This window comes from Perca fluviatilis, chromosome 10 (genome assembly GCF_010015445.1).
Source record: "Perca fluviatilis chromosome 10, GENO_Pfluv_1.0, whole genome shotgun sequence".
Taxonomy (NCBI): Eukaryota; Metazoa; Chordata; class Actinopteri; order Perciformes; family Percidae; genus Perca; species Perca fluviatilis.
The window spans coordinates 25,363,754-25,389,158 of NC_053121.1; the positions used below are offsets into that span (position 1 = coordinate 25,363,754).

Here is a 25,405-nt window from a genome sequence, read left to right on the forward strand (position 1 = left end):
TGTTAGTGTGTGTGTGTTTAGGGTCGGGGAGGAGGGGGTTTGGTGGTGTTAAGGAAGCTGTCTGGCAGCAGGTTTTGCCTACTGTGGTAGCTCTGTCTACACGCACATGCACAGCTGTGTACCACACAATCTAATCTCGCCATAGGGTTAAAAACACACACACACACACAGACACACAGACAGCCACCACTACAACCTTCTTCACTCCAACAAACATCTTCCTGAGCCTTTTGCAGCTGGGTATATAGTTGGAAATGAGTCTGAAAATCACTGACCAACAACCCTCCATTACATCTAAACGGACACTTTGCTTTTCTGTTCAGCGGTTCATCGATCACCTGCCATATGTCAAGCGGAGGCTGTTATGGATTACTAAAATAATGAGGGGCTACTAGCAGCCGATACGTCTGTGCTATTCCTTTGGTTAGTGAGTCAGAGACCCTGAAGATGGAGCGAGAGTCTGGTCCTGGGAGAGGAGGACTATTTCTGTGTCGCCTGCAGCCACTGACACAGCGCGAGTGTTTACTGCTGTGCCATGCTGCCTCTCACAGTGGGAGCAGTTGAAGGATGACGGCTGACATTATTGTGCCTCCAGCCTGTAGCAGGAACAGTACAGGGAGAGCTTATTTAACCATCAGGTCACCGGACCAACTGCAACATTACAGAGAAAAGGAGTTGATGACTGCAGTCGCATGGCCGTTGCAGCAATATGCAGTCTGTTAATTTGTCAACCTGCAGCCAAGGTTAAATTTAAATAGACCTCTTTTAAAATGTGAGACTTTTCTCAGAGAATCAACAGTAAATGTATTTACAGCGATGTAGTTTTAAAATGTAAAAATATGAAAAACAACGGCTGGTTTGATTTTGCAGCAGTACACCTCTCTCTGCACAAGATGGCACTGGTAATACACGTGTCCTGAGCAGAGCCTGAGCCTCTGTCTGGATTGGAGAGCTATTCCTTCAGGTTACTAATCTAAATACAGACACTCCTCATACATTGGTTTTCACTCTCCTCCGCCCCAGAATAGCAACTCATTGATCTAAATGAACGAGAGATTATTTGAAATGAAAATAAGCAGCTGGGAGTGAAGTTTCACTGCTTTTTTTTTAAATAAGTAACAAAAGGAATTCATTCACTTGTGAGCTTCAATGATAGTGGCCATTCCTCAGGCCAGGTAGGCAAAATCCTTTGAACTCTGCCAACCTGGTAGACGCTCGCTATCTCTGTTTTTCCTGCAGAGTAGTCGATGTTGTTTGCTCTCCATCAAAACAGTGATAAACAAGTGCTGGAGGGGGGGTTCCTAGACAGTGTATAAAATGCATGAGAAAAATTGTGCAGGGCTTCATTTGAAATGATATATTCTTTCATTCTAGTTTACAAGGGAGGTGCTCGCTGTCACAGACTCAAGACTATTTTGCCTCATATCTAATGTAGACAGTATTAAACCATACAGGGTATAAATGCAAATTAATCTTCATTTATATAGATGTAAGGGTATTAAAATGCCCTATACTAATAATCAAAGATCATTTGATTTGGAATAGTTCAAGTGTTTGCATTTTCAGAAGAAAAACCAAAACAACTTTATCAAGCTGAACTCCACCGACTCTGCCTTGTTTAGTTTTCCTCTACATATTTGAAGTGGTCTTTGAAGGCAATTGCTGAATATCTTGGTAACCAAGCTACATTCATTTACTTTACGTCACATTATTTACATTTTATTTGAAAAGGAAACCATCAACACTGAATGCTAGCAGCTTCAAAAGCTGTAGATTTTTGCTGTAGATTAGACTCAACTGGTTTCCTCAAGATGATTTCATTTTTACTTGATCTCTGGAGATTTGTGTTTCACATACCACGATGTGAATGCACTTTTTCAGCATATAACAACTGGACTGTGATCTATGTTTGGCTTTTATAAAGGTACAACTGCAGTATCACCCCGACCCACTGCCTTTCCTGGGTCTCCTCCATGATGATTTTTAATTGTGAGACGTCTGCACTTTAAAGTTTGACTTTCATGGTTAATATTGGACTTTTGTCCCATCAGACATGAGAAGCTCTCAGGGAGCCAGCTGTAATATCTGTATCAGCCTCTCCAGTCAGGGTGAGCCATCCCTTTCAGACCGACTCTCAGGGCTTCCACGGCAATTTGCTCTCACGACTACACAAAAGAGTCCTCAAAGTCCTCAGAGACCTTGGTAGATAGACAAGTAACAGCATCTTACGGAGAATAACACTTTACACTATTTCCCAATGTTGTGAAAGCAAAAGCTCTACAAAAGCAGCAGCAAGCAGCATGCTGTATGCATCACTTCAATAAACACTCAACTATTTGATGTGATAAGCGGGACATAGTGAGAAATGAATTATATAAACAATGATTTTATGAACTTTTCAGAAATGCCTAGAGGCTTTGCTGTACACTTGTCAGTTTATTTGAAGTATGTTTGCAATTATTGCATTTGTTAACTCATTTTTTACTTACATGTTGCTTTGGGCTATTGACATAATTGATTTAAAAATAACAATAAGGTTGCAGTCTGAGTTCCATTTATGAGCATATCCATAAAACATTTACATACAGTAAAATGTTTCACCCTTTTTCACATAATCCATTTCACTGCCAAATATTGATATCACTGATATTATTATCACACTGCCAATATGAGTCATCATCCAGCTTTACCTTTAGCAGGCGAGATGCTCTTTTATTACTGTAAACAATGCATTATTATGCATCAGATACACAAGAGAGACTCGAGTTATGAAATAGAAACAATAAAAGCATGCACGTCTAGCTTTTTCTTGTCAATTTGATGCTAAATGTTTTTGCTAATGAGCAATGGGACTAATGGAGAAGAGACAAGGAACCCTTATGGATTGCATGAGTCAGATTCAAACCCACACATCAGCTTTCAAATCAGATTGTTTCATATGATTTTACAACTCACGTTATTCATAAAATGAAATTTTAATTGGAAAGAAATTCATAAAGACACAGAAACATACAGAAGCCTTCAAAGCAAACTATGACAACATGACTGCTCCATTTTTGTCTCTCTGTTTAACTTTTTAATATCTCACATCGCTTGAATACTCCTGGGCATTTATGCACCTTGTTATTCTGATGACAGAACATCAATTGCAAATGCCTATCTTGCTTGCTTATCTGTTACTTTCAGATGATTCTTATTTCAGCTCGACAGATTGAGATGTGGTGTTACAGATTAAAATTGCCTAAGCAAAGAAGAAACAGTTTGAACAGTAGCACTATTTAAAGAATGTTGTGGATTGCAGCAAGAGGGAAAACAATGAAGCATAAGACAACAGCAACTGCATCACAAAAGACAGCTGAGGTCCATTATAATGTACCTCCTTAGTTTAACATGATATTAAAAACAGATAAAAGAAATTGTTCTGATACATAAAGCCAGAAGGAAACTTCCTCTAATTATGTTTTATCTTATTTTAATTTGCTTATTTGTTTCTTTCCCTCATTTTGTTTTAAGTTGAATATATTGCATATGGTATTCAAATTGTACGTGGATATAGAGAGGGTTTTTCATTTGCTTAAGCAATAAAGTTAAACAGATCACAAACAACTGAGACAAAACATATATTTAGGTAAATGTGATAGCACCACCCAGACTGTTGCATATATTTGTGTACTGTATGTACATTTCCATACATACAGTATTAGTAGAACAAGTCTTTTAACCTATGAAGTAAAAAAAAAAAAAATGAATGCATGACAAAGTCAGGACAGAGTGCTAGAGCAGATTAGTTTCTGCTAACATCTTCCAAACTAAATTGCACCCATTCAACAGAATCAAATAGCAAGAATACTAAATGGGTAGATAAGCAAAGGAAATTAGACAGCTGTAAACGCGGAATGCCTTTTAAGAAAGAATCAAAACACTTCAAATGCCATTTAGACTGTGGGCCAACTTTCAGATTGGATAATAATTGTGTGCAATGGACTGCTTTGGTCTCAGAGTGGTCTGGAATATTTATCAACAGGAGAATTTGCACCTACAATGACATACAGTTTAAATCCCAGACAGCACACGCCCTCCTCAGATCCTCCCCAGCATGCGGGCGATCCACCAGTTGCACGGCATGACAACCTGACAGATGACCCGGCCTCCTTGGTAGTAGTATGGCCACGGGTTGAAGCCACCCAAGGGCTCGTGGTAGCGGCGGCAGTAGCGGTAACCACGGCGACAGTACTGGCAGCAGTAGCCGTTGTCATCCAGACGGTTATCCAGCTCGATTCCAATGTCTCTCTGCAGAGGACACAGCAATGGGCAGGGTTACAATCACACGCACATGACAAATGCCAATCCTCCCAAGGCAAGGGCAGGAGAAGAAGAAAAAAAGAAGAAGAGGAGGGGATGGCGTGAATTGATGAGCCTGTTTTGCTTGTAGGTCAGCAGAATATATGTAAAAACCAAACAGGAGTGAAAAGATCAGAATTGATGTCTGTAAAAATGCAAAGTTGTGCCATGCTTGATGACTGTGACAAAGAGATCAAGATAGCGGACAGAGTGAGCGAGCTTGATTTAAGCTGCGGGAGCATAAAACATGATATAATACCCTTGACCTTTCTATTATACCAGAGGTAGCATGGCTTCACAATGCCCCATCTCTGAATCCAGCATTCACAGCCTCTCTACCAGTGCTATCTTCAATCAAAGGGACTCTAACGCCGATAGGTACCAGCTTAATTACACTATTTCTTTCATCTCTGACCTCTTAACTCCCTCGACCGAAGCCCACACTCTGCACCAAAATGGCAGACCCTCCTCCAGTAGAGCATTCAAATTAGAGCTCCCCACGTCTTGGCGGCCTCCCCCTGACCTTGACTTTAAGTGCATGGCACATTCCTAAAGCAATTAGCAGAGTAATGATCGCCTAACAAGGATTCTTTCATTTGCTCTTGCTGGCTGCCTCTGAATTTATAGAGGGGCCAAATGAAACCCAAACGAAAGGTAAATTGGGTAGAATTAATGGCCCTTGGATTTTTCTATTGTGGTGGTTGGTTCATACCCTCATAGACTCGGGGGTTGGTGGTGGGGGGTTGAGTGCCATGCCTTTGATCAAGAGCAACTCCAAATGGGGTTCGGAGAAGTGCCACTTAACTCACCCCGCAACTGCCCTCAGTGTGCATTTGACCACATTTCAATCTCTTTTAGTAAATGAATCCTTAGAGACAATCCGGCGCTGTCTCGTTAAACTGCTGGGATCCAGCAGACGATGACTTCACGTTCAGAACAAACTGGCATACAAGTGCTTACAGTGAGTCAGCTACATGCAATAATGCAAAACAGAACACATCCGCTCCTGGGAATAAAAAAATGTGTGGGAATTTCTTTTATGTAGCAGCTATAATCACGTAACAAAAAATTCATCATAAGCATGACTCATAAAATGTACACCATGCATTTCATGTGCGCTATGATAAATTGAGTAAAATTACACACTCGTGAGACATACTTAAAACACATAGACAGGGTGCGACAGATGATATCTAGGATAGCTGGGTTTGATTTATTACTATGACAAGAGCAGGTAAGCTTTTAATGATTTATTGTTTCAGTCAAGTTTCAGGTCATCAGCTTCCAGGCAACAATCTGTTATAGAAACAACACGAAAGCTGTCAATGGACCAATGATAATCTTATCTGCTCCTCGCAGCCCAAACTGGGATGTTATGAAATCTGGAGCTCCGGCTCAGAAAATGGAGAAATTATTCTATTCAAATGATGCTGCGTTTATCAAAACAAACAGCCAATAGGCGGCATTGTACCTTAAAGACAATTAATCAGAGCTATCCTTTTAAAACGGAGGGTACATATTAATCACTCTGGCTCGGTGTTGCCGTCTCTAGTGGGATGCTGCGGTGATAAGAATTGTTCACCTTGGGAAATCTGAGGCAGTCACTCAAAAACAAGCAGCATTAATGAAGAGTAAAAGCCATTACCCCCTTGATGCATCTGATTTCATCACACACTCCGGCACACGTATACACATGCAAACACACACACACAAACACACACACACAGACACACACACACACACACACACACACACACACACACACACACACACACACACACACACACACACACACACACACACACACACACACACACACACACACCTATGTGCATAATATGAGGTGCTGGATATGAATGAGTCTGCAGAGTAGAAAACTGCGTCAGTCGTTCAATAAGATGTAATGAATCACAGCACGACTCCTCTAATCTCCACACTTGTTGGTGTTATTTCACACATAATGATCACTGCTCTTCATGAGCTTGAAGCACGCGCCTGAATGTGGTATTACATCTCATAGCAGAGCTTGTCACATTCATTCTGGGATCAAAACAGCGGAGATAACATTTCTGTTTCATACCCTGCTTTTCAATCCAAACATTTTTTTTTTTATGTAGAGGTACAGGACGGTCGCAACACATAGAACTGCCTCACCGCTTGATCCTGATCTCAGATTTTCATCTCACAGTGGCGTGGGATGACAATGAAATTGGATATAATTGAATGAGGAGATAGTCATGTATTTCAGTAAACACTGCCTGTTTACCAGAGTGATAAGGGGCTTTAGCTTCAGTGTAAAGATTTCTCTGCAGGCACAAACAGCTCCTGCAATCATGGATTTGAATTCCTTCAGCTTTTTACACTTGTGTTATGCATTAACAGCCATCTAGCCTGACCCTGAGTGTGGTCCAAGTTTAACACACAATATGAACACTTTGATGCAGGCAGAAGCACACGCCAAACATGTTTCCATGTGTATGTGAGGTCAACTCATATTGGAAGGCCCTCCTTGCTTCATGGGTCAAGGACAGTGCTACCATCCCTTCAGCCTTGTCATATGGTAGTTATTCAGTTGGAAATGTCCAGGGCCACCTCTGATACACACTGCACTCTGACATGGCAGCTGTGGCAAAGGTCACTTTCATATATCTGTCAGCCTCTGTCACAAGGGCTCAAACGATTATTCTGCTTTCCAGACATGAACTGTGAAGAGTTCTGAAACTCAGACTTATGAAACGCAGATGAAGTGAATGCATATTACTATGTGTCAACGTGTGTGAGCATGATAGATGAAAGGATGTAGGTAGAGAGCTAAATAGTGTGAGCAGCGTGTGTGTGTGTGTGTGTGTGTGCTTGGTTGCTTTCTGACTGTGTGCACATTAACATGATGTCTGGACAAAGCAAAAAAAAAAAAAGGAAAAAGGCTTGGCTAACACATGTGGCATCCCACTGGAATAAGCGAGAGTTCAGACTCCCAATTACAGACTGCTGCCTGCCCTCTGCTTGGCCACAAAGGCCTTTGTTATCGCCGGACCCACAAACAGAGCCTGGATGTGCTGCTGGAATGTATTGCAGTGGTATGCATTACTCAGCTGATAGTGCCAGAATGCTTCAAAAGGAGAGACAAGTTTTTCATCCCCTGGTATGTTTTAATTGCATAGCACTGCATCTCCTGCCGCAGAAGATGAGGGAGAAGACACAGGAGGCTGGGGGGAGGGGAATTGAGAAGTTGAGCGAGAGGTGTTTCTGGGATGGGCCTGATAAATGTCAACATTATAGGACGTCTCATTTCTCTGTGTGTCTCTCACCGAGCCCGACTCATTATCCTTGAATTTAGCTTTAGTGGCTATTCACCTGTGAGTACTGAATGTGTGTGTGGGGGATATCGTTGCACCTGTTTCTGATATCTGACTTTTGTGTCAGTATGCATGCACAATTCCTGTGTTATATACTGGTTTATATGGTTTTCCCTCAGAGTCAGGGATGATTAACCATACAGTGTTGAGCGGTTTACATCAGAGCACCAGAATATTTCCAGTCATTTTATACGCTTTGATAATTAAAGCATTATTAATAAACGTAACTCATCTGTGAAGCAATGAGTGACCTTGAGAGTGCTCCTTCATAGTGCCTCAGAAAAAAAGGAAGTGAGAAAAGGAACTAACGGGGTGCTGTAGGCACAAGTTTCTGCCTTTGAAAGGCTGGATATTCCTCTCAATTAATGGAGAGACATTAAGGGAGTCTTCAATGAACTGGCCTTACTTAAACAGATATATAGAGCAATTGCTATGCCCTCTGGTGCACAAAGTCAGTTTTAACATCAATTAGTGAGCGATTTATATGCAGAAAGAGTCGAGGCAGAGCTGCAGCTGATTGAAGTGGCTCTACTGTAGATCGTGGTGTGGCCCTGGTTGATGTGCCGCAGGGGGGCCTACTTACGTAGTCGTTTACGGCAGGGTGGTCCAGGACGTCGCGGGTGAAACGCTGACCTGTAACCTCTGCATCGGGTGCATCCACATTTCCAACCTCAGCATCTGAGAGAGCGTGAAAGAGAGGAGCTGTTTATGTTCTTGCAACAGTTTTTCTATTGTTTGAAGTAAAGCTCTTAGATTAAATTTTGGCTCGCACACTCTATTTTCCCAGTGGCTTGATGTTAATTACTAACATTCAGGAGAAATACTCTGGAATTTATTCCAAGCTTTTTCATGCTTCTGTGTAACAATGATTTTGTTGCTGTTGTGATACTAACATACAAATCACTTTCCACAGATCCTAATTAGTAAAGCCTACACAGCCTTTTGAGGAAGATCCCTAAAAAGCAAATCTCCAGATGACTATCAGCTAGAATGGAATTTAAGTAGTACTGTACATTTACTTAAGTACAGTTTTGACGTACTTGTACTTTAGCTTCAACATTTGTATAATCCAACATCCTGTACTTTTTGTGTTCAGATTTGGTAAATACTATTGGACACGTTTGTCTTTATATAAGCTACGTGAGGTTTCCAAGAGAGTTTATGATCAATAATTACACTCAACATTTAGATTTCTGATACATTTTCAATATAAACTCTATCCATCATCTATTAATATTGTGGCTTCATCCTCCTTTTTTCGATTTTCTATAAACTCTAAATTCTATAAAATCACTTCTAAAAAGATGATTTCTAAGGTTGTGATAATCTAACTAGACTTTCAGCTTGATTTTCTTTATTTGAAAAAAAAAAAAAACTTCATGACTCACATAACTACATAATTCACATTTGTTGCAGAACACGTAACATAATCGTCACATTAACCGGTTAACAGCAGCTTCACCTCAACCTTATACATTAAAATGCTGCTTACACGTTGATACTACATATTTGACGTTATGTATTAAAACACTCTGAATGGGGGTTGTTCTGCATAATGAGTATTTTTTAGTTGATCATTTAAGTAGTCTTGCTAATAACACCTCCGTACTTTTACTTTTACAGTGTACTTGTAATTCCACTCTGTTATTTATAATTTTACTCAAGTACTGTAAATCATCTGAATGGTTCTTTCACCAGTGGCTATCAGTCTCTCAACTTTCCAAACACATAGGGAGTAGCCCAGGCTGGATGCTTAATGTGGTCGGGAAAATATGTTGTCCCTATGGGCCTGCCTATAGCCTGTGGGGATGCCCTCTGGCGAGAGTGTTAATAATCTGCATTTAGAGGCCTCTGCTCTCACCACTCAGAGGAGAGGGATGGATCCAGTGGATAGGCAGCTCCTGGCAAATCTCCCAGATCTTAGAGTTGAAGAGAAAGGCTGGGTTAACGATGGGCTCCTCGGCAGGAACCCATACTTGGGACTCTTCCACCTTCATATCCATATCCATGGCCTCGGTCTCCACCTGCGAGGAACACACACACACACACACACACACACACACACACACACACACACACACACACACACACACACACACACACACACACACACACACACACACACACAACATAGCATGTCAGAGGCCGCAAAATGTCCATGCTCCCTCCTCTTTCTCTCCTTCACCGTCTTCTCAAGCCTGCGGCATGCTCTTTCTATCATACATCATTGAAATTCACAGACAGTGATGATTTGACTTTTAAATGACTTTAGAAGTGGTCTTCATTACTCTGAGTGTGGCTGCAATATCGTTTAATGTGACAGACACAATAAAGCCTTGCATTCTCCTCCCTCCTGCCCCCTTCCCCCTTCCCCCCTGCCTCTTTCCCCCCTCCACCGCAATGCTTCGCTTGGCACCCAGCACTATCAGTGTGCTTAATTTGTTGATACTGTAGTTCATGAGCTGTAAAGTAAACTATTATTGCTTAATGATAGGGACTACACGTCAGTGTTGTCTAATAGAGACATATGAAGGGGATTTGGTAATGCTCTCCCCTAACAGTGCAGATATTTATTTTCTTCATGTATATGTAAATACACACACAAACAAACCCCTCTTCCCATTCCCTTGTTAATTAGCAACCCAGAACAGAAAAACAGTTCACTTGACAAATGTTTTTACAAGGTGATTTTCTCCCAGTCTAAAGCTTAATTGCACATTAGTTAAGCTTGACGTAGAATCCTGGGGCTATAATAGGAGCAAGAATCATTTATACTGGGTCGTGCCCCCTCCCTCATGTTCACCCCTGTCACTCTCGCTTGAATTACAGTTTTGCTTTCCATGCTGCTTCTTGTTTGTCATTGAGCAGCACAATTGTGACCTGCAGAGAGGAAAAAAAGACTTAAGCACATTCTGTTGTGTTTGGGTGAAGGAGGTGTGTAGCCCAAGCTTTAGACACACTTCCTCCACTTTTAAGCGCCGGCCAGCAGACTAATGATGACTCGGAGGACGGGTGTAGCAGGGTTGTGGTGGTACAACGGAGGGGGTGCTTTGGCAATGAGCTGGTGGGCTCACCGTTCCTGTGGCTGCAGAAATTAAAATCACACTCGAGGAACACAAACAGCACTCTCTAATTGGACCTCTTAACCGCTGAAGCCAAGTTAGTCTTCTCTGAAAGTAAATCGAGGTCACGACACAGGGCTCACAACATGACTTTGACTTCACAGTTGAGAAACGACTCCAATAACTTGCAGGAGAGGGCCTGGGGGGAAGTAGGAAAGGTCAGCATGGGGCAGGGATTTCTAAATGCCAGTTGACAAGCACAAAGACAACATGATTATAGTCCTCCAGTTTATACACAGTTTTGAAAGGCTTTTCTATTTTGATATTGACAAATGATATATTATTGGGGCACAAGCAACTTTTTATCAAGCATTGGACCTTGGGAATGATGCTAATTTGTTTTGTGCGGCCTGCTCCTGGTGTATATATGCTTTCTGCCCACAGTGCTTACAACTTAATTATACACCAGTTGTGTTCTAGTTAATGAATTTACCCTCTCTTGCCACTGTGTCCCAATGGGGGGAAACACTGTCTACATGACACATTGTTTAAAGTGGAGCTATGTTTGCCAGAGATCAACACATATTTTCTCATGAAGAGTGTGTAGCATACTGTACATTACACAGGGAGGGGTACCAGGTGGGGAATTTTAGTTGACACCCATATTTAAGCAACTGACAGTGAGAGTGCTGGCACTTGCAATAAAGGCCTGACGGACTTATACATGGTTTGCTCGTGGGAGCAAAGTTAAACTTTCCAGTTTTTCCCGTTTTGAGTTCAACTTTGGTGAACTTTGACATGCAAATTTGTACCACAAATAGCAAAAAATGCTGACCTTTGAGGGGACAGACAGAGAAAGCGTACAAAATGGCACTGTCCAGTTGTATTGAGCCCTTCTCTGAGGAAGCATAAACTTCTCTGCAAAAGCGACATGGTTGACAGATAATTTTGAGACTACAGTTGGTTGTACAAATACATCTTTTGAATGCTAGTTGAGAATTACCAAGTTTGCTAGCTTGGATAGAATAGAAATAGAAAAAAAGTGCAGAGAGTTACGTTATGAAGTTCCTGGCTGGCTAGCATGTTAGTGGTTAGCTTTTTTTTTTTTACTAGTTTACAAACTATCCTTGCAAATAGTAGTCACTCTTTTGGAAAGACACTGCTGTGCTTTAGCTGGTGTAACCAGGCTTTATGATTGAATACGTCACCAACTGTAGGAACTGAAGTTTTTTGTTGCAGAGTAGTCCCACCGGTTACCCTGTCATGAATTGAGCTCATATCTTCATGCAGACAAATATGAGACAAAACAAACCATACTGTGTGCTTGCAGGACTTTGGTGTATTCACATCCTCTGCAGTTTTTCTGTTTGCAGTTGTTGTCTGAGTGGGAGGTTTTGGGTTGCTGGGTGAGCTTTGGTCATCCATATTAAGTGGCCGTTTAATGGAGCAAGCAGCATCAGTTGACAATGTTAAGGGGTGTGAGGGAGGTGGATGGTGATTTCCGTGTCAGACTGGTGGGACTGGAATGAAGCTCAGGGATTACTCCCTCAGACGTTTCATAGGGGAGGCAAATTGAAAAGAGAGGAAGAAATCCTGGAAAACAATTCATGTTTGTCACCTGGTTCTCCCTCACAGGGGCTGCATTTCCTTATCAGCCGCTTGCAGTTTTTCCGCAATTTTTCCCATTGTTTTTCACCTCGGCTCTAAAGCCTGCCGCGGCTGCTCTGAGCGCTCTCTCCTAAAAGCCTGCGGCTGGGTTAAGCTAGGAACTATTAGTGCTTGGCTTTAAACCCTCTGAGCTTCATGTTTCACCACCTGAGGAGGAACTTGTGCTGATCTTCTCCAGGGTCACACGTGGACGGAGGACGGATCAGGGGCCACTGTCTGATGTGATAACCATGCCAAGGTCACTGTTTATTATTATATTATATTTGGAGTAATGACAAAAATAAACTTCCTTATACACAAAATAATGTATGGGATTGAATTGAATAATTACTATAATTTGACATTTGGGGAAATATGTTTAGTCAGTTTCTTGCAGAGAGTTTTAATTATTAAAGCTGTTATACAATTAAAGTACTTTAATATGAAGTTATACTGTAAGTTAACTTAGGTTTGGGAGTGGTAGCCAGGCCTCAACCACACGCAGTGGTTTAGTCTAATGTATTTTAGCAGGTATACTGTACTATATAAATATATGGACCAGAATGGACATATGGGGTCTGGGTGTCCCCCAGGGAAATTTTGAGTGTCAGAGACTTCATTTCCTGCATTCTGATACACTCTCATGCACTAATTTACAGTGGAAATCCCTTTATTTAGCTTATGCGGAAAGTATGTTGTTACATGTCACTGCACATTTTTAATTGGGTATATGGAAATCCTGGAGCTTTCTTAGTGGGTATACTGCGTATACCTGCGTATCATGTAGACTACACCGCTGACCACACCTTTAATCACCTATTCAATCCATCCTGCCTCGTTTTTCGACCCACCCTCCCTTTCCCTTCATCCATTTTCCTTCCTACCTCATCCCTACCCACTTCTCTTCATCGCCCTTCCCTTCTCCCCTCATCCCTTCCTATTCAGTCTGGTGCATACCTCGCTCATATCTAGGTACTGTCAGGGGGGACTTGTAATCAGCTTGGTGGGAACAAACCTGAGACGGAACCCAGAAACTGACTCTCCCTCCTGTCACGTCATACAGTAATCAACCTGTTGGTTTCTATTGGCCACCAGGCTGGGGTGGGTGTGGCTTATCTGTGTCGAAAAGCGGAAGTGAAGCAGACTAGAGGAACACAGGAGCTCAGTGACAGACTACTGAAGGCGATTGTGTTTTCTGACTTGTTGTGATGTTTCCCCCACGAAGTTGGGGTGTTAATGTTACGTCCGCGTTTTGAATGTCAAACAAATGAACTGTCAACTGAGTGCCATTGCTTCTTGCCAGAGGAAAGAAGGCCGTGCTAACCCAAAGAGAAGAGTGGAACGCCGCCGGGTACGACCAAGGTAAGGCCTCTAATCCTTAACTCCAGTCTGGCGGTCAAGCGTTAGCTTCTCTAGTTTTCAAATGCAAAAGTAAAACCAACTAAACGTCTGTTATAATCCTAAACGTAACAAGAGTAATCAAATTTTCCAAGGTTGGTTATGCCGTGACACTCTGCCCAGACTACAATAGACTACGTCCTTCCAGACCAGCCTAACAGAAGACAACCTTCTTCAACCTTGACCCCTCCCCTTAACATCCATTTATCTTCCTCATCATCCAATACCTCCAGAATTTCTATTAAAACAACACAATGTTGTGGCATGGTTCTTGCTAGTGAAGCAACCCATAAAGGAACTCTTGATCATTTTAGTTTATCACAAACATTCAAAATAAACACGTGGAGATACATGGTTTTCACTGGACAGTAAAAAATAAAAAACTGTCATCTGAAAAGTAACTAAGGCTATAAGACAAATGTAGTGGAGTAAAAAGTACACATACCTTGAATGTGTACAGTACTTCAATAAATGTACTCAGTTACATTCCACCACTGCTTTTATTTTTATTAGGGCCCGAGTGCCCCCTACAAAATTAAAGAAATTTAGCCCCTGCAGTACGTTTAACCTAGACTCACGAAACTTGGTACATATATGTAGCATGTCAAGACGTACAAAAAACGTCATTGGAGCCATACCCTAAACCCAACAGGAAGTCTGCCATTTGAATTGAAATTTCCAAATTAGTGCGATTTTGGCCATTTCCACATGTCGTACTTTAACAAACTCCTCCTAGAGATTTCATCCGATCAACTTCAGATTTGCTCTGAGCCATCTTAAGACGTTAAAGATGAAAAGTTGTTAAAAGAAAAACTTTTTCATCAAACGGTGGGGGCGTGGCGTGGCGGCCATTTTGAGTGTTTAGCGATGAACAAGAAAGTGGCTATAACTACAGTGTACATTGTCATATCTGCTTGAAATTTCCCACAATCAAGAGTCCAGGCCTGAGGACATATACAGGCCAATATTGACTTTTGGTCATAGCGCCCCCTGCTGGCAACAGGAAAACAGCCTTATATGACAAACATCATCCAATTTATATGAAACTTAGAATGTGTGGTCTACTTGTGATACTGAGCCGTAGCCCTATACTTTAACCACGCCCATGTACTCAGGCCACGCCCCCTTTTATGGCTTTTGACCCGTTTAATGTAGAGTCTTGTGTGAGGTATCATTGAACTCAGCAGAGAGTTTGTTTGCTATTGGTCATGGTTTGGCCCACCCACTATGTTTAAGCCACACCCCTTTCATAACTAATGACCCTTTTCTTCTACACTATTGTGTGATGTATCATTGAACTCAATAGAGAGTTCCGTTTCCATTGGTCATAGTTTGGCCCCCCCCCCATGCTTTACGCCCTTTACTTTTTACGCTCCCTTTGACAGCTAATGAACTGTATGACGTAGAGTCTTGTGTGAGGTATCATTGAACTCAGCAGGGAGTTCCCTTTTCATTGGTGACGATTTGCGGTGTCTGAGTGCTGCGCAAATGCACGGTCACAAGGAGCGGCGTCCGCCAGTAACCCCGATGTGCGCAGAGGCGCAAGGGCCTGTCCAACGCTGCTTGCAGCTTTAATTTTATTTATTTTTTAAAGATAATTATTTTGGGCATTTTAGGCCTTTATTATACACGACAGCTGAAGATTTGAAAGGGGAGAGAGAGGGGGAATGACATGCAGCAAAGGGCCACAGGCCAGAACCGAACCTGCGGCAGCTGCGGCAAGGACCGAGCCTTTATACATGGTGTGCACACTCAATCAGGTGAGCCATCCAGACTCCCCATTCCACCACTGCTTTAACCTAATCAGTCCTGCACTTTGTACGCCCACCATCCACCTTAACCAGCTCCCTATGACTAGCATGCGGTACAGATACTCAAACAAGCTTTGCCTGTAAATAAGTTCAGGCAGCAATTATGTTTTCCCCACTCAAAATAACACATTAGTAGTATATAAATGTAGTTTCAAGGAGACAGGGTTGCGTGTTTGGCTGCCTGGTTATCACTTCTTAGTCTGACAGTTGATTCAAGGATCCTTGCTAAGTGTAAATCAGTGTCATCTCATAAGGCTGTGTATGACTATTCATAATTATTGATTAGAACAACCTTGTGTAAATAACAACATAAAAACACCTTTTTATTGAACATGGTATAGAATAATATATTTTATTAATGTCAGTAATAATTAGGGCTTCTGTTACTACTGGTATAAGCCGTACTCACTTTCCTGGTCTTAGATGATTTACTTTGAAGCTGTGCATTAAGCCAATTAGGCTTTACAGTGCACAAAAGAAGACAGGAATGGCATGGACATATGGTGGTGCCTGGGCAATTAATATCTGTAAACGTGGATCAGACATATGAAGATAAGAGGAAAAACAAAACATATTTTAGTTTTTGGGTGTAACAGCTTGTGTTCTTCAAGTTAAAACTGAAACTGGGTTTTGCTTGGACTGACAATTGGCTTATTCTGTTTTTAAAATGAAGCTGTGAGTGAACAGCGTCAGATATTTGCCAGCAACTTCTTCCCAGCTACAATGTGAAATGTAAATGAGAGCATGCCAGCAGCAGAGACATTTGAGAGAGGGATTTTTCTCTTTGAACATACGGCCCACTCAGTGAATTGCACTGTGACATTGAAAAAATTGAGAATGTTGATTGATTGAATTTCATCCATTCCTTTTGCTGAAGTTCACATACAACTAGAATCCAGAGAATCACTCTAAACTTGGAGAGAGAGCCTCGTGAATTTTACAAAGAAATCGTCTTTTAAGAAATACCATTTTAATGGCTTACCTCTCACTCAGAGCTCTCCTGCACCCTTCCCCTTTAGGCTATTTGGGTAGAGCCTTTGGAGGTGATGATTAAAAATTTACATTGGCTCAAGATTGACAGCAAAAACCATTTGATGTGAGCCACAAAGATGCTATGGGTTTGTGGACAGCTTTCTGACAGTTGCAGGCACCACAAACCACAGTTTACTCTTCAGTGAGAGGGGTGAGGGAGATAGGATAAGATGGACAGACGGAGGATTTGTGTGGTGCTCACAGAGCTCTACTCTGGTTATCTCCCAACTATATGCATAACAGCCTCTGTAGGACTACAGAGAGTCTGAGGTACAGACAGATGAGGGAGGAGGCGTACCAGTAACTCTGTGTCCTCAGCTTCCACCTCTGCCACTGTGGGTAGTTTCTTAGTTTGGGTCCTGATGTAGCACCTCTGATGTTTGGCAAACCGGATCCCAGTGATTCCCTTTGAAAAAAGAAAAAAGAAATGAAGGGATACTCAGAAATTCAGATGTATCATTCATTAGCTTTCTGTGATGTGGATATCCCATAAGCACTGGGGCGATCGTTTTAAAATGCTCAGCCTTTTGCTGATAATCAAAGCTCTTAAAAAAGTCAAAGAAGTTACCTAAACCTAATGAGTGAGAAGAGGTGTCATCTTTTTTTTTAGCATGGTATAACATTGATGACTACCTGGCCCTCGTAACACATCTCTTGCTTTCTTGCTGAATGGAAGTAAAAAGGCGGGGGTGTTCCTCTGTGGCTGTATAATACTTCATAGCAGCATATATCGCACAGGAGAGCAAAGTGACATTGTTGAGAATGAAGTGTTTTCTACAGAGAGTGCCCCCATTGAATTAGGCAGTCATAGGTCCCTGTCACTCTCTTAATCTGGGCAGTCAAGTGTAGAGTCACTCTTCAGCTCCACTGATGATCCTCCACCATGTGTACTGTAGCTCTATTCAGTCTGACACATAGAACCTCAATAGGCAAGAAAGATCAGTTAATTCTCTCTCGCTGCCATTATGTGTTAAGATATTCAGCCGGAATCAGTCTGTAATACTCTCAGTATCTCAGATTGTATCCAATTTATTTTCTGCAGAGCAGAGCTGCTCATTCAGCACACTGTATTAGAACAGACGGCAGGATCTACATCTGCCACGGCTGCTTTAGAATTGTATCAACTGAAAATTGTATGAGCGGTACCATGAAAATGGACTTGATTCAATCTACATTTAATTACAGTAACACAGTGATTGCTATGACATCTCCTTTGAATTGGTTAACTTGACCATGTGGGTGCTTTTTCTACATTTTCTGTGGTGCTGTCATTCTGAAAACCACATACCAGCCGCACATGATATGATACAAAGTGATGTCTGTCATAATCTACTGCGTGTAATTTCATCCGTGCGGAAAAAGGATGGGGCAATAATGGTCTCAAGCACAAAAACATACTGTTTATGCCAGGCTTTATTGTGATGAGTCTCTGTTTAATTTGGGTCTTTTGTATTGGTGAGCTGCAGCAGAAGATGAGGAGCAATGTTGTGATGAGATACAATGATTACTGGGATTGGTCAATCAGAAAATGAAGACACATTAACACAGGGATGAAAAATGGAAAAGCGATGTAATCCAAACACACAATGATAAAATATCCACTTGGTGCAAGATGCTCATCTATTCATGAGGATAGAGAACATGTACCTGCATGCATCATTCAGCTCCTGTGAATAAAGAATTAAAGTCATGTCATCAGGTATTAGTTTGATTGATGTCTTGTTATTATCAACATCATTTTCATACTCTCCAAATACCTTAAAATCCAAATATTTGTGCTTTAAACCACAGAATAAAAATGGTTTAATGTGTAAAATCTGCATTAAATATCCCAACTTTATTTTAAACATAAAAATACAGCAAATGTAACATATTACATATGATCAACGTGTCTGTAACTTTATGTATAGCTACATAAACCTTCTTACAAATTGCATAAATCATTGTTCAATGACTGTATGATGGCAATAGCCATTTCGACAACATCTGGAAATCACAGTGGAGCACCAAATGATGTAATATAACCGTAGGCTATCCTCAACATCATCAGTAGTTTTCCTGCAGTCCCGGATTTCCAAAAATGCTCCAAAGAATCTTTGGTCGGATGAAACGCTGGAGGGGATTTTTGTTGCTTCCTTATGATTGTCTCTGAGAAAAAAGGATGCAGTTCCTACACGTGGTCTGGGAGTGTGAACAGGTACATGAGTTTTGGAATAAAACAACATCAATAATATCTGATGTGATAGGATGTCAAATTCCTACTGAACTGATTGTTTCGTTACTTAATGATGACTCTAAATTACACCTGCTTGGGAGACAGAAGAAAATTTGGCTAGCCGGCTCAACCGCAACCAAAAAAATGATAGCTCAACGCTGCCCCCCCCCTCCCCCCCACTCGCTTTGTATAAAACAGTGGTTGGCGTACTTCCTAGACATAGTTATGTTTGAGCTCTCTACAGCAAGGATTAACAAAGCCAAGCCATCGACTATAGATCTATGGAGAAACGCAGCAGCACAGGTATCGGTCCTGGTCACCTCAACGCCACAAGAATTAGAAGAGAACGACTAGGCAAGGTGTGATTTTTTGTTTTCTTGTATATTGGTTTGTTCTGTTTTTGTGAAGACCGCAGAAGGTGGTTGGGTCAGTTGGGGGTTGTTCTGTATGTTGTGCGTTCAAAAATATAAAAATAATAAAAAATGTATCATTAAAAAAAAGAAAAAAGGTTGCAGTGCAGTGTACACCTTTTTTTTTTTTTATTCCCCTCTGACCACCACATCCTCATGGCTGAAGGGGATCTGAAACGACTATACACCTACAGAAGTATATTTCATACAGTTATTTGTGACTGACAAAAAAGCAAAGATTTTGGCCAGCATAGTTGGATATTTTTTATAAAATTATTATTTCATATTTCATATTATTATTATTGATAATTATTATTATTATTAATAATAATAACAATATTTATATATAATAAATCAAATAAAATCATAATATTTGTTTAACCATGTAAAAGTCTCCTACAGATATGACTTTTTAAACAGTTATACTATTTTACTTTGTTATCTTGCTTTTACTATCGTGCTATTTTTTTGTTAGCTTGCTATTTTTTTTTTTAGCGGACAACAACCACAATGATCACCTGTACTCAGAGTCATAATCCATGATTTTTTGTTGATGGGATATTTGTTAAAGTGGTTGAGTGAAATCGTTGCTTTTTCCCTCCACAGAGAATTAAGATATAGCCTACTTGTAAAACTAGCCAGTGTCACAATGTCTGCCTCAGTTGTGTTTATTCTTTCTGTCCCTCTTTTCAGCCACATTCCCAGTTCCCCAGACCCCTTCATTGCTGTTTCTCTACCTGCCCACTAGATGCCCTCAGACTTTCCCACCTGTCCCAGTCACATGACTCCCACTTACAGTCACTCCCTCCCGCCCTGTAGTAACCCCTTTCCTGCCAATCCCATCACCTGACCTTCCCCGCCCACCTGCTCACCTGTTCCCTATTCCCCTCATTAGTTGGAGTGTGTAGAGCATGACCACCCTACACGTTTCCCCTCAGATTCTCCTGTCCACATATTTGGATAATTTTGGTAAGGTACATGGTTTTGGATTTACGTATGTAACACAAAAAGTAAGGAAATTTGTGTTTGGTAGGTTATTTCTCTGTGGTAAAAATTTGCCAAATCTTCTGCCAAACAGCTTATTCTGCCATTGACTCGTTTGGTGTTTGGTGGATTGGATGATTGAAGTTTGAAGAAACAAGACATATTGGCAATTGGACAATTTATTCATTTCACAAACAGGAGCCTGTCACCTCCTCCTCATGCTGGTCACACACTGCTGTGAGACGGCATCCCATTCTTCAACCAGCAGTCCTGACCTCAACTCCGTTGAACACTTGTGGGATCAGCTTGGGCGTGCTGTTCGTGCCAGAGTGACCAACACAATCACGTTGGCTGACTTGCGACAAATGCTGGTTGAAGAATGGGATGCCATCCCATAGCAGTGTTTGACCAGGCTGATGACCAGCATGAAGAGGAGGTGCCAGGCTGTTGTAGCTGTGTATGGTTCTTCCACACGCTACTGAGGCTCCTGTTTGTGAAATGAATAAATTGTTCAATTGCCAATATGTCTTGTTTCTTCAAACTTCAATCATCCAATCCACCAAACACCAAACGAGTCATTGGCAGAGAAGATTTGGCAAATTTTTACTGGGTGCAACCCACATACTCAGTGCTGCTGCTCATCCCACAAATGCATGTTCCTTACAAGTGGGGCACCATTTGAAAGGGAACTAAACAGGCTTTCCAACGGTATAAGATTTATTGCCAAAAAGCATTGTTCCCACAGAGAAATCTACCAAATACAAATTTCTTTACTCTTTGTGCTAAGTTTATAACAAATTAGATGAAATTTCAGGTGTCCACATACTTTGACCCATGCAGTGTATGTTGAGTTTCAGTCTGGTAAACAATATTTATGTAATTAAGCTTAACAGTAGGACTGGTTAATTAGAGATTACAAATTGTTTAAGTTGTATGGTGAATGATGTTGTATGGTAATTGAAACATTAAAAGTTGGACAAAGAAGCTGAATATTAATGTAACTCATAACATGCAAATTGATGACACACATTAAACAAGCTAGTTAGAAATAAGGCTCAGGTTATATAAACCTTTCATGTGTTGGGTGGGTGGGTACAAAATGCATTTTTAAATGGCTTTTGAAGCCGAGATGATCGGAAAGGCAGAAAAAATATCCCCCAGGCTTCAGTAATTGTTAGTAACTTATTTAAACTAAGTTTGCACACAAAAGGCCAGCATTAGTATCAAATTTAGTAACACTGTGATTGAGATTGAAATATATTAAATGGCTAAAAAGTCATATTGCCACAGCCATTTAACTTCTGTTATGTTTGAGGTTACCAGCTAAACTTTAGAGAATCTATCAGAGCAACTTAGTTGGAAAAAAGAAATGGCAAGCTAAATCCATTGAGAAACAAAGCCTATTACATTAATATTATTTATTACAGATTGGCTGCATTCACCAGCTGTTTCTTCCAACATCTGTGGTGATTTACTGATGTTGGTTCAAGCTTCAGGCAAGATGCCATCTGAAGGTAAGCAACGAAAACAATGACTGACAACTGCTGCACTGTGAATTCACCATAACTGAATCTGGTGTAGGAGGCAGTATCTGTGCTGAGAGGCTGGTGGCTGTAATGTGTGTGTGGAAGCAGACAACTGATCTAGTAGGCCGGTGGCAAGTGAAAGAAAAGGGTGGCACACTGGTGCAGTCCAGCAAGAAGGCTTTGAGTCCTCCGGTTTTCTCCCATAGTCCAAAAACACAGATTAGGTTAATTGTGACTCTAAAGCTGCCAGTAGGTGTAATTGTGAGTATGATAGTGTTATCCTGTTTGTCCGTAATAGTATGGGATTAGTTTTGTGACTTTAATTCCAAGCAAAACTTCTCAAGTATCAAACAAAAAACACTAACTCAAGCAAAAAAACTGTCACCTCAAAGGTAAAACTTAAAACTTGCAAACAAAACATTTGTGTAGTTGTAAACTATTGGTCTTTTATTTGTTTGATATTATGTCCTTTTGTTTACAGTTCCCTCTGCTTCTTTCTCAATGATCAGTCTTTTGCTCTCTCCATCACGTTTGCAGTCATGCTCCCAGCTTCTTGTTTGCTCCCTGACTTTTTGCTTGCGATTCTGACACAAACCTCAAACATGTGGGCGTGGTCTTACAGGGGTGCGTCCCCATTGGCTAATGAGACTTAAGGGGGAAAGTTTGAGTGACAGCTCAGCCTCAGTGCAGGTAAACTAACGCGTGAGAGACTCAGAGTCTGGTCTGGAGGACACACAAGCCACTCCACAGGGGATTCCTACAAGATTAATAAAGTTTAAGTATTATTAATATATATATATATATATTATCTGTGATCTACGTTGCAAGCATGGTTACTAGACATTTGTTGTTTCGTGTGTTAAGTGACTAGCTAGCTAGCTAGTAAAGCTTTTTTAAGTTAGCATTTAACATTAGCTATAGGCTACTGCTAACGTTATCTAAAACTTGTAGCTAGCCACCGGCTACCTTACTGAGCTAATAATTTACCATGGGAATCATGTATTCTTCGTGAGGCCTTACTCAATGGAGCTGTATTAATTATCGTCTTCTCTCTGTAGAGACCTGCAGGACCCGAGCAGAGCTACGATGCTCTCCCAGGTAACCTAAAGGTTAGTAACGTAGCTATATTATGGTCTATTAGGAAAAATTATTATCCAGCTAACTACTAATTGTTGTGGTTGCTAGTATTGGTTAAGTTGTACAATGTAGAAGCTGTGAATGTAATATATATAGGGTTCGACACATACATTAGATGTTCCATCTGTACACACTGTTCTTTCTTTGCACTACCTTAAGATGGTAGATAACGGACGTATTTTTTGTATTTTTTAGCGCTGTAAATGTCAACAATATTTAGAATTAATGCATAGTGTTACTACTGTCCAAACTATGTACTTTAACTAACACACCAGGCCCTTGACAAATACTTTGCTTAGTGATCCTTATGGTTTGATGTGATGTGCATGTGTCCTGGTGGCTGGCCATATCTTACTTTACACATGTAGTCAACGTGGAGGTAGGAATCTAGAAAGTGTGATCAATAATATTCCAGAAATAAGTGTTCCAGTAGTGTTCAGAAAGCTAGAAAAAATGTTTCTAGAGTGAATTACAATTATTTATTATTAAGCTAACACTTTTTTATCATCCAATAAGGTACTTCAAGCTTTACAATAAGAAGTCAAGGAAGTGAAGGACTACAGCCACATCCCAGCCCTTCAGAGAACTGTCCTGCAGAAAAGGCTGTCGTCCAGACTGGAGCAGTGGGCCATCAGTGAGCTCAGGAGACCAGATGATCCCAGGCGTCCAGGAGTTGTGTGTGATATTCCTGCACCACCCTCAGAAGTGTTGTTGCAGACACAAGTCAGCAGAGAAATACAGCTTGCCTTAGGTGAAACTGAATATGTGAAATATATACATAACCCAATTACTCAGTATGTTTGTGTATTGTTGGTGATGAAAAACTGACCCTGACCTGTGATGTACTGCAAATAATGACTGACACTGAGTTCCAGCTTCTTCTACCACCGGAGCCCCAGCTAAATATGTTCAAATATCCATTATGTATGTGAAGTTTTATATTGGACTAAAAATAAAGCATTATAATAGTCTCAACCTTATTTCCTGTTTTATATAATGAACCAAACAGACAAGGGTGAATGTAAAAAAATGTTTTATATATTATGTGCATTTTAAAATATAATTACAGTAAGACAATGTAAACACAAATTAAATTACAGGACCGTATACTGTAGTAGGATATATATTGACATACAATGGACTAAGAAACTACAAGTACACCAATGAAAACTTAAGAAAAAAGGTTATTGTAAGTGTTAACTGAGTATCTGAGCAAAATATGATCAATACATACACTATTGGTCTATACCCTGGCTGTTTGAAGCCTTCGCACACAGTGTTTCCTCCACAGAGAGACCGAAGGCTCCTCTCCCTCTGCTGCTCCACATCCTCCTGGTTGGTCTGCCTGATGTGAGCTGTGATAGAAAATTATAACAAAGGTTCTTACACAAATCAAATGGTAACAAAGTTCTTACTGATAACTGAGGCTTCCAAGGTTGTGTGATTTACAATTAAAATAGCTTGCTTTTAAGTAGCCATTAGCAAATGTGTAGCCTTTAAAAACACTATGAACATTTTCCTTATGCTGACCTGCTTGCAAATGCAACAGAAGACATGTAATTGGAGTTAGGATAGCCAGTATTTGTCCTAACTAGGAAAGTACAGATGAGCACAAAACTATAAAGATGAACCAGTTAAGCAGTGCTAACACTGCATTTGTACTGTACAGTATGTGTCAACCTCTAGATATAATACATTACATTCACAGCTTCTACATTGTACAACTTAACCAATACCCTAGCATTGTGTATTATCAGGCCAATAGCAACCACAACAATTAGTAGTTAGCTGGATAATAATTTTTCCTAATAGACCATAATGTAGCTACATTACTAACCTTTAGGTTACCTGGGAGAGCATCGTAGCTCTGCTCGGGTCCTGCAGGTGTATACAGAGAGAAGACGATAATTAATACAGCTCCATTGAGTAAGGCCTCATGAAGAATACATGATTCCCATGGTAAATTATTAGCTCAGTAAGATAGCCGGTGGCTACAAGTTTTAGATAACGTTAGCAGTAGCCTATAGCTAATGTTAAATGCTAACTTAAAAAGCTTTACTAGCTAGCTAGCTAGTCACTTAACACAACGAAACAACAAATGTCTAGTAACCATGCTTGCAACGTAGATTACAGATAATATATATAATTAATAACTTACTTACACTTTATTAATCTTGTAGGAATCCCCTGTGGAGTGGCTTGTGTGTCCTCCAGACCAGACTCTGAGTCTCTAACGTTAGTTTACCTGCACTGTAGTGATGGGTCGTTTCGTGAATGAGTCGGCTCTAAGAGCCGGTGTTCTGTCGATGTAGCATACTTTGTCAGAAGAGCATACCGGAAGTTTAGTTTTATAGCGGGGTCTGTCAATTTGGCCTACTTTGTCAAAACAGCATACCAGTGTTTGTGAAGGGTATGCTGTTTTGATAACCCCTGGTTTAATAAAAAAAAATACAGTTTATAAAGGGGTATGCTGTTTTGATAACCCC

The 25,405-nt window shown here is 40.7% G+C and overlaps 1 protein-coding gene across 1 annotated transcript in view; it reads right to left on the reverse strand.

The window, feature by feature from the left end:
* Nucleotides 1–2,416: 2,416 nt before the first annotated feature.
* tnmd (tenomodulin) overlaps nucleotides 2,417–25,405 on the reverse strand; it is a 66,358-nt gene continuing 43,369 nt past the window's right edge. The window contains exons 5-8 of the mRNA XM_039813267.1: nucleotides 16,946–17,053; nucleotides 9,559–9,721; nucleotides 8,281–8,375; nucleotides 2,417–4,290 (exon numbers count right to left, since the gene is read on the reverse strand). Coding sequence (XP_039669201.1) covers nucleotides 4,081–4,290; nucleotides 8,281–8,375; nucleotides 9,559–9,721; nucleotides 16,946–17,053 — 576 coding nt within the window. The 3' untranslated portion in view covers nucleotides 2,417–4,080. The remainder of the gene's footprint in view (nucleotides 4,291–8,280; nucleotides 8,376–9,558; nucleotides 9,722–16,945; nucleotides 17,054–25,405) is intronic.